This window comes from Primulina huaijiensis, chromosome 5 (assembly GCF_012295235.1).
Source record: "Primulina huaijiensis isolate GDHJ02 chromosome 5, ASM1229523v2, whole genome shotgun sequence".
NCBI classification, from domain to species: Eukaryota; Viridiplantae; Streptophyta; class Magnoliopsida; order Lamiales; family Gesneriaceae; genus Primulina; species Primulina huaijiensis.
Genome location: NC_133310.1, coordinates 17,909,231 through 17,919,178, shown reverse-complemented (window position 1 = coordinate 17,919,178; position 9,948 = coordinate 17,909,231). Strand labels below are relative to the sequence as shown.

Below are 9,948 nucleotides of genomic sequence, written 5' to 3'. Positions count from 1 at the left end.
AGCAAGTGTCGTTCTCTCCGTTGTCAATATCTATCACTCTGCCGATCATGAATGCAATCGGTAGGTTGTGACACCGAATCCACATAGGTGTTTCATCAAAGGCCACGTTGTCAATGTTCGGTTACGGTCGCTTTTGTCATGGAAATCGAAGATTAAGAGATTCTCACCCACGGTTTCGATTTCCACCTTTCGCATTGTGTAGAATTCTGGGCATGTGAGTACGAAAAACTTCACGTATAACTGCTTTTGTGGAGAGAAATTTGGCTATGAAACGGTTTGACAAGAAATTAGGAGTGTTAGATAGCAAATCATATTAACTGTATTACTTCATGCTTTTTTTGTTTTAGTAATACACAAAAAAAAGTATATATTAAAAATTACTCAGGGAACATCGATACAATGGTTTTATTGCTACATACATTTTATACATGCCAATGCTTTTTATCAAGAAAGTTAGAAAATTCATTTATCAAACAAATATAATTAAATCTATAACACTATATTACAACAACAAATTAGAACAAGGAACAAACAAAAAGAACGTGCCCTGCTCATATCATAAATTACTTCTACACATTTCATCCAGTGTACAGAGAATTGGTCTCCAAATGTTATGTAAACCATGAATTTGAAACTAATGGGCATTGCACTGTAGTAATAAAGGATGACTATAATCCACATATTTATCCCAAAGAGGTTTATATTTCTCCATTCCAATCTTCAACCAAGGTTTGGAGTTGCCATTGAAATGCAGCACAGCCCCCTTCTCTATCAACTGCGGGTCGACACTCGTATATCCCAATCCTAACACATGCCATGATGGATTCAACGGTTCTGTCAATCCGTAAAAGGTTAACAGTCCAGGAGGCAAGGTCCCGAGTTTCCATAAGGTTCTGTCCACATTCTTTTCTTGCCAGTAGTGGTAGATGCCAGTGACGTTTCTTCTACGCCACTGCACCAAGTCGAAAATATTCATCCCGAAGGCCCATCCACATGCATCTTGGTCAAAATGCTCACGAATTAGAGGGTGGGAGTAGTTTAAGTACTTATGGTACCGATGAAATGTTTCCATGCATGTCTCGACTGCTCCATTCACATTCCCACTTAGATCTATAGAAAATAAAGGCGAAAGATCTTTCTGGACAATCACGTCATCATCAAGAAACACCAGTTTCTTCAACTCGGGAAAAACTTCGGGGATGTAGAACCTGAGGTGGTTGAGCATGGACAGATATTTCGGGTTCCGGAATTTGATTGGAGTCCTGTTATCGTTACCCGTGCCAGAGAAGTAGTAGCTCTTTGTTTCAGAATCTTGAAGCTGCTTAAGAACAGGAACATAAGAAGTGTTTAGCCAGGTGAAGTCTTCTATCTTTTGAACATCAATAGTCACTCCTAGGAAACTGTTCATCGTGAACCAGGCCTTCATTGCTGCATAATTCACCTCGTCAGTAATGAGGTGGAAGACAACCTTATCAGTGTTTTGGGAATTTGAGGCAGTTGAATTCACCACAACCGACGTTGCGAGGATGTTGTCAGAAAAGACACAGAAATGGTAAAGACTGTTATCTTTGAGTTTCATAGCTATTTGACTCTTTTCCTTGAGTTTCCTCTGTAAATTACCGTTCTTGAACCACTCGCTTGTTAATCGCACACCGAGGCAATACAGGCTCTTCGGAACTTCTTCTGCAGCAATTTGCCCATACTTGGAACTCTTATCTTTTGCAGAATTCGTATCTTCTTCAAGACCCTGGATCTGAGCCTTCAATCTCATGATCATGGTAGAACTGTCATAGTGGAGTTGCTGAGCCTGAAAAAGTAAAAGTGCCATGTCACGAATTGCTGCCTCTGATTCACTCGTCGTCAAAGGAGTTCTTCGTAAAGCAGAATTCGAGAGGAGGATCTCTGAGTTGCGGATTTGAGCACTAAGCTCCCATGCAAATTGAAGGTTGTTGCTGTGTTTTGCAATGACAATAAATGCCTTTGCTAGAGAAATTTGGTCATTCAGTTGCCTTGTTACCGAGTCCGGACTCAACATTTCGTCAGTGATATTAAGCCCTTCTATGATCTTATCATGTCTAAATGATCTCTGCATGATAGAATAGCACAGAAGTAAATTTGGAAACTTGAACTCTAGATTAGAATAGCATAGCGAACAAAACAACAATTTTAAGAGGGAACCAAACAAGAAATAATATGATGAGCAAGACACATAAGTCAATGCCCAGTGGCCTATCTTGTTGAGGAAACCAAGAATTAAATTTAAAAAACCAGAGGCAGTTCAATACTAGGCTACTAGCTTCCATAACCTTTCCGAAGAACATCATTTTTGGGATAACTGAGTGATTGTTAAATTCAGTGCTTCGGATTTAATAACTGCTGAATAGCTTTGTAAACATAAAAATTCCTTAAAATGATAAGACTGCGAGCAGTCGTCATACCAACCCATGTTGAAAGTTGTTAACCAACTTTCAGCACCTAAACATGAATTTGCTGTTACACATCCTGTCCGATACCATCTTGTGCAATACATAAAAAACTAAAGGTTATAAAAAGTAAATTATCAATTAAAAACTAAAGGTGGAACCACAAACAGACTTTCAAAAGATAATTAAGCTCAATTAAAACAAAAGGGTATAAAAACTTAAAAATAATTAAAGGTGTACCAACTTTGCATTCACTGGTAATTTTGAGTGAATTAGTAGAACAACATTTCCTTGAATAGGCTACATAAAACTAGCTATAAAATATATGCCTCTGACCAATAAGAGATCTTGAATCTTAATTTTCACCCTTTCATCCCCTTCAAAAATTCTTACTCAGTTTATCAGAATTTAAAATGGTAGTCATCATCCAAGATAATAAATATTAAAACAAGCCATGAATAAATAGTCCTAGTTTCTCACCACTTATTAGCTAAAGGTGTAAAAGAGAAATCACAAAATACAATGAAAATACTGCACATTGCAGACTCCTTTATACCTCATGCTATGACCAACTTACAAGTACTTAGAGAAGCACCACTAGATCTGTTCACTTATAAGAAGTCCTTTCATTTTCGATCAATACAATTAGTAATGACCATATATATCACACCAACACATACAGTGTAAAACTCAATGCAGATATACCAAATTTACACTTGATAACTAAAAGTTCAATGCTTAATGACTCAATCTTTATGATCTCAAAACTAACTATAATCATGTATATTGTGATGACTTGTCGCAATTTCACACTAGGAAATAGGAATAATGTAGCTCATGCGTTAACAAGTTTTTATGGGACAAATAATGTGAGCCAATAAATGCTGCAATCAAGCCATCAGAACTAAACAAGAGTCGAATCTACCTTCGGGTCTTGAAGGCATCTCAAGGATTCTATACATTGACCAAAATTATCTAAAAGGAGATGAGGATGATGTAGAGAGAAACATGCATGTTAGATGTCATACATGAGCTGAATTAAGTTCTTGAAAGTTGTATATATAGACTTGGACAATCCTCTCTTCTTGAACTAGCTTTTGGGCAGAGTTCGACCCAAGTCCTAATCTTAACATGGTCAGAACACATGTCACCGCTATGTGCTGGACCGCCTTTAAGAATCACAAGCTAATGTATTGTAAACTTCATACTCCAGTTGTTCATTCCGTGAGAAGGATGTTGCAAACTTCATGCTCCATTTGTTCATTCTATGAGAGGGGTGTGTTAGATGTAACTGATCGGCTAGATTAAGTTTTTGAGAGTTTAGAATATGAACTTTGACAATTCACCCAAATGATCTAACTTTTGGAATGGATTAGGCGCAAGTCATAATCTTAACAATGCAAGTATGGTGACAGCATGGGATACTTACATATATCTTCAAATTCAAAATCTAATCTGAGTGAAAAGGTGGTTACGCAGCTTAAGCCCTCCATTACACCCCCACCACATATATACATGTTCAATCTCACTAGTTACTCAGGGCGCTCCGCAAACACTTTGTTTTGATAAATTTGATTCCTATTCAAGCTTCCCAATGTCGCCAACAGCTTTTCATTTAATGTATCTCGTAAACAATATCTAATAACGCATGCTTCACATATCTTGTGGAGAGTAGATTTATAACTGCTCCAATTTCAGTAAAGTTAACAGAAAGAGTTCATTTTCCAACGGTTGAATAGTTTCTACTGCATCATCATTTGACTTTAAAATGGAAGAATTGATGAATCACACTCAAAAGTAAATATATAAGTCCTAGAATCAGTTTATATGAGGACTAGGAAAGGTATTGCTCCCTCAATCGCCAGTAACCGTAGTTAAATTAGTGTTTTTATTCAATTCAACTTGCATAGTTCTACAAAGACTTGAACATCACTTATATCAACAAGCAAGGGAGAACTCACAGACAGAGGGAAGATTTCTTCAATTCTTTGCCTACTATAAGCATTAATATGGATTCCACTTTCAATTTTCATGTCATTGAAATAATTTTATCCATGCATCCTCAACACACCAATGCTTGCATGAAAAATATTGGGCGGAGAAAGTTGTGCCTCGAAAATGGGTCCACAATCACCACCAGTCCACAGCTAGAAAACCATAAGGTTCATAAAGAAATCAAATGCAAATGCAAAAAAAAAAAAAAAAAAAAAAAAAAAANTGCGGCTTTGGCACTTCATAGGGTTACAAGAACGAAAAAAAAATCATTTACAAGTAAATTTTCTTCAAACGGCAGGTACCACTTACCAAACAAAGAAAGAACAATTAACACAAGGAACTCCAAGAAGATTGTTTAATCATGAATACAAGAGGTTTACGATCTTAATGAAAAATAATGACAGTTCACCTTCAAGTTTCCACTAAAAATCCAAGACATCGTTCTGTACTTCTCCGTGGCATCATCTCAAGAATTTTCATCAATTATTAACAAAGAGAGAATATTACGAACCTCAAATAACTCAAATTTAAGATGACATCACAAGAAATATATACAGATCGAAATGTACCTTAGTATAAACCGATCTTGGATTGGGTTTCCGATTCTTTCTGCTCAGTACCACGATAAACAGAAAAATCACTAACCCACAAAGAGTTATCCAAATTACGTTCGAAAATCTCCGCCTCACGGGTCTCCTAAAATCTGGGCCTCGGCGCCTCATTTATTATTTATGTATTATGAAATACTCCGATGCTATGTACAAATAAAGCCTGAAAAATATCATACAAAAGTGAAAATTTGAACTTTTTTACACTGGGAGGACGATTAGAAGTTGGTTTGTGACGGTAATAGCAAAGAAGAGAGGAATTCAGTGAAGAAGCAGCTGGAATTGTGGTGAATGCATGAGATCTGTCACACGTCGAGGCAGCTGGGCATTAACTACCGTTTAGGCCTCAAACTTTACCGTAAATTCACTTATTCACCACTCAGTTTTCATAGGTGTATTCTAAATATGAGGTTTTTATTAGGGATGACAATTTCCTCCGATCCTGTTGGAGGATCCGATAACCGACCCGAATAGAACAGGGTATGAGGAGATTTTTAGACCCGATTAAATAATTGGGTAATCGGGTATGATGATTTTTAGGTTCGGGTATGGAGGCGGGTTTGATATAATCCGACCCACACCCGANTAATTTTTCTTATTGTTAATTTAAATATTCATTGAAACAATTTAAATTTTGAAAAAATTCAATTGTATATGATAATTGGGTATTTGGGTAGGGTATGAGTATCCGATAATCCGATGGGTATGGGGATGGGGATGAAATTCAATACCCGATGGGTATGGGTATGAGGATGAATTTAATAATGGGTATGGAGATGGATGTATGAAATCCGACCCATACCTTACCCATTGACATCCCTAGTTTTGATCCAAAAATAACAGCCAATTCTCTCCTTTTGTCGGTTTGGACAGAGTTTTTAAAATAAATGTGGGAAAATCATTATATTTGAAAATAATAAATAATTGGTTCAATTCAACTTCTTATTATATAGATGAGAATTTTATTTAAAAAAAAAAAACTCTTTAAAAAAATTGAAATAACCATGGAATGATCGGAAAAATAGGTTGTGTTTGAATGGACAGATGAATGAAGTTGAGATCATGTATCTCAAATTATTTGACTTGTTTCAATTGATGTAATCGAAAATTTCCAAATTTCGTACAATTATGTAATTCTCACTAAATGAATTTGGGGTCATGAATTATGGTAGTTATACAATTGATAATTTGTAATAATTGATTACATGATATTGACATATGAGAAAAATGGGTTTGTTTCATGACTCAATCCTCAAACCCATTTATTAAAATGGTTAAAAGAGTTTTGATGAAAAATAAATGTATGCTTGACTTTAAATACTTTTATATTCGAGTACGTCTCTTGTAAGACGATCTCACGAATCTTTATCTGTGAGAAGGGTCAACTCTACCGATATTCACGATAACAAGTAATACTCTTAAAATAAAAAGTAAAACTTTTTCATGGATGACCCAAATAAGATATATGTCTCACAAAATACGACCCGTGAGACCGTCTCACACAATTTTTTGTCTTTATATTTACATAAAAAAAATAGTGACGACAAAAGTTCCTTAATAGCCAAATAGAACTAAGGGTGCCATTCAATTCACGAACCAACCAATAAAAATAGAGGCAGCAAAGGTTGTTAAAAGTCCGTGAATAGCCAATTAGATTTAAGAGTGCATCTTCGGTTAACACCGAACTAACCAATTAATCGAACCGAATTTTTTAAAATCGAATTAACTAAAATTTATTTTTTAAAAAATATAAACATACATGCTTTCATAATTTAAAGTCCGATTATTCCAAATTTCCACTAGGACCGACAAGAGCAATGAAAAGAGCACGATCATCAAGAAAAATACACAAACTCTATACCTTAGAAACTACTCTCACCTTTAAATTGTTTTTAACTCATTTTATACCCAATTGTGTGGGGCTTTTTGATTGTTTATCGTGAACGAAAATATTAATAATTAAATTAAGACATGTGTGAATAATTTGAACATGTAATGTATCACGCTGTTTGGGATGACGTGATACATTTTTTTTAAAAAAAAAAATATGTGACTCTATCACACCCTTCAAGATAACGTGATAGAGTTATTTTATTTTTGGAAAAATAAATAACTGTTAGGATCGAAGATAACATTTTAGAGGGGGTGAATGAACTGTTAATACATCATTTATGACATTATTACAATTGATAATCTTACTATTACCCACAGTTTAAGTCACTATCCCAGAAGAGAAAGATTACTTATGTCCTACAAGTTCTGATGGTAAAAAAAGTAGTCATAAAAGGATACTCAGAAGTAACTCTTCATGAAACGGGATTAAAAATTGTGCCAGCAAATAGAACATTAAATGCCTGGCTGAAGAACATTTAATGCATTTATAGCTTATAGTGATACATCACTCCAAGATTACATGTTAACATTGCTTATCTTTTTCCGACCGTTGGAATGACAGATTATATAAGCAGAGCAAGATATATGCAAACATGCGTGCGAGACATACAATCTTCAAGCTTTCTACAGATATAATTCCAAGCTTGCTTACTTAAAGAATTTGAGCACAATCAAAGATTATATACTTCAATCGCTCATTCAAGCACACACTCAACAGAAAGATATCTGATCTTTCAAGGATCTTTTTCGTGCTACCAAAACAAGATTGTTTAATTTTATCGCTAACCTTTTGGTTATTTAGTTAATAGTTGTGTTTGGTGAACCGAGGGTTCTTAAAATCCAGAAGTGTAAAGTGATCACTAAGAGTTCCAAAACAGGCAATGTGATAAGTCCTGATTGGAGTGGGCTATTGTAAAGAGTTTTGTAAAGCCAAAGTCTTTTAGCGGAATCCTTCCTAAAGAGGAAGAAAGGGTGACGTATGAGTTTTATCTCCGAACATCCATAAAAATCTCGTGTCTTTACTTTCCACAAGTTCTTACAATTTTAACTATATCTTGTTGATTAGATTGCCAACCGCTTAAATCATCTTTAGAAATATTGAACCGATTTCCGTACTTGTCTAGTGGTTCATATTTCTAACCGTTGGAGAAAAATTTTCAACCGTCCAAAAACAATTGAAAACACATTTTAAAGCAAATATTTTCAATGAGTTTATTCACCTCCCTCTCTAAACTCTTTCTCGATCCTAACAAGTGGTATTAAAGCGTGGTTTCCTCAAACATCGATATCTAAAATTTACACATGACCTTTCAACAAAATATCAATATTTTCCAAAGAAGATTATGATGATTGGAAAATTCGTATGCAGGCACACATCTAGCAGCCCAAGATGACGATATGTGGCATGTCATCACTGATGGGCCAATAAAGATTTTAAAGGAAATCACAGTTGTGATTACAACTGAAAGTACTCCCAAAATGGTGGAGAAACACCGATCTGAATGGACAACTGAAGATAAGAAGAAAGCAAATCTTGATAACGTGTCAAAAGATATTATATATAAAACTCTGGATAAAAACAAGTTTGTCAAGATCAAGACTTGCTCCACGACAAAAGAGATATGGGAAAAACTCACACAACTATGTGAGGGCAACGATCAAACCAAAGAAAACAAACTGATAGTTGCCATCCAAAAATTTGATAATGCAAAGATGAAACCAGGAGAAACTCTTACTGAGTTTGATGAACAATTTAGTGCTATTATGATTGAACTAAACTCATTAGGAAAAGATTACTCTAACTGTGAAATTGCTTTAAAGGTAATGAGAGTCCTTCCCGGAGAATGAAATGTGAAGACAATAGCAATGAGAAGATCCAAAGACTTAAACAAGCTAGAGCTCCACGATCTATTTGCAGACCTTAAAGCCTATGAGTTCGAGCTTGACATACGAACTGAAGAAGAACCATCCACCTCTCAAACAAAGGCTCTAACATCTACCACAGTGACTCTTCCGGTCGAAGAGTCCACAAGTAAGAAATCGACTAAGCAATTAAGCAATGAAGCCATGTCCCTTTTTGTAAGAAAGTTTTGTAAATTTATGCGCAAAAATAAGTCTCAGATGAATAAACCTTATTTCAAAAAGGACCATACAGATGATGGTCAAAATTGTTTCAACTATGGAAAGAAGGGACACTTTATGCATAATGCAATCGACCGAAGAAAGATGAAAAGAAACCAGTTGATAGAAGATGATCTCAAGATGATAAGAAGTTTATCGAAAATAAAAACCAACGAGTGTTGTTGTAGAAGAAGATAAAGGCAAGTGGGCATATTCAGATTCAGAATGATCCATTTCCGAGGCTTCCACAGCATTTTAAAAGAATCATTCAACTACTGAATAAAAGTATTTCAATTAAATAAATTAACATCGTCAAATTCCTAAACTACTATTTCAAAAGAACTCAAATGTGACATTCAAAACCCTGTCAAACCACCAACGTAAAATGTATTAACTAAACAATGTTTTACTTCTGACTCATAAACATATAATGTGCGAAAAAAGTATGGTTAGGGTTAACGTGCGACACCCAGCTCCGCCTACTCAGTTTTCGGCTCCTCTAGCCTCCACATCATCTTGCTCACCCGCATCATTCACACTTAGTGAGTCTAAAGAATCAACACGCCTGAATCGTGATAACAAGTACTACATATACATATCATGTAACAGTGAACATTACTGTAATAAAAATACATCTCATAATCTTAAAAGCATTAACTTAAATATAACATGTCAAAGCATAAACGTATCCATAACTATCTCGTCATATCTACATATACGTGTTCATTTTTTTTAATTCAGATCATTATTTGTGACTTTCGTATCAGCTCTAATTCGATGGATTCATCTACGTATAATCGCAGTATCCGGCGGTGGGGACATCAATGACAGTTTTACCCATCCACTAATCATTGGCCTTACATTTTCGTGTTCGTATTAGTCACAACCAACTCTTATATTTCAAAACA

At 35.2% G+C, this 9,948-nt stretch overlaps 2 protein-coding genes across 4 annotated transcripts; one reads left to right on the top strand and one right to left on the bottom strand.

The window, feature by feature from the left end:
• Positions 1-533: 533 nt before the first annotated feature.
• On the bottom strand, positions 534-5,378 carry LOC140976737 (probable galacturonosyltransferase 10). Of its 3 annotated transcripts, none has more exons than XM_073441024.1 (2): positions 4,988-5,378; positions 534-2,086 (listed from the first exon to the last, which is right to left on the bottom strand). In XM_073441024.1, the coding sequence occupies exons 1-2, from the start codon at positions 5,138-5,140 to the stop codon at positions 635-637; spliced, it is 1,605 nt and encodes a 534-aa protein (XP_073297125.1). In that variant the 5' UTR covers positions 5,141-5,378; the 3' UTR covers positions 534-634. The 3 variants fall into 3 exon arrangements, with proteins under 3 accessions (XP_073297125.1, XP_073297127.1, XP_073297126.1); XM_073441026.1 differs by lacking the exon at positions 4,988-5,378 and adding an exon at positions 4,828-4,964; XM_073441025.1 differs by lacking the exon at positions 4,988-5,378 and adding an exon at positions 4,385-4,569.
• Positions 5,379-8,317: 2,939 nt separating this feature from the next.
• Positions 8,318-8,767, top strand: LOC140977697 (uncharacterized). Its single transcript, XM_073442442.1, has one exon. It carries the CDS (start codon positions 8,318-8,320, stop codon positions 8,765-8,767), a length of 450 nt encoding a protein of 149 aa, XP_073298543.1.
• The last annotated feature ends 1,181 nt before the right edge of the window (positions 8,768-9,948 follow it).

Bases quoted from the DNA above. Each gene is read 5' to 3' on its own strand.
- LOC140976737 (XM_073441024.1), bottom strand. From the start codon at position 5,140: ATGAGGCGCCGAGGCCCAGATTTTAGGAGACCCGTGAGGCGGAGATTT. The intron at 2,087-4,987 runs GTACATTTCGAT...TCTATCATGCAG, and splicing joins CAAGATCGGTTTATACTAAG to AGATCATTTAGACATGATAA.
- LOC140977697 (XM_073442442.1), top strand. From the start codon at position 8,318: ATGTGGCATGTCATCACTGATGGGCCAATAAAGATTTTAAAGGAAATC.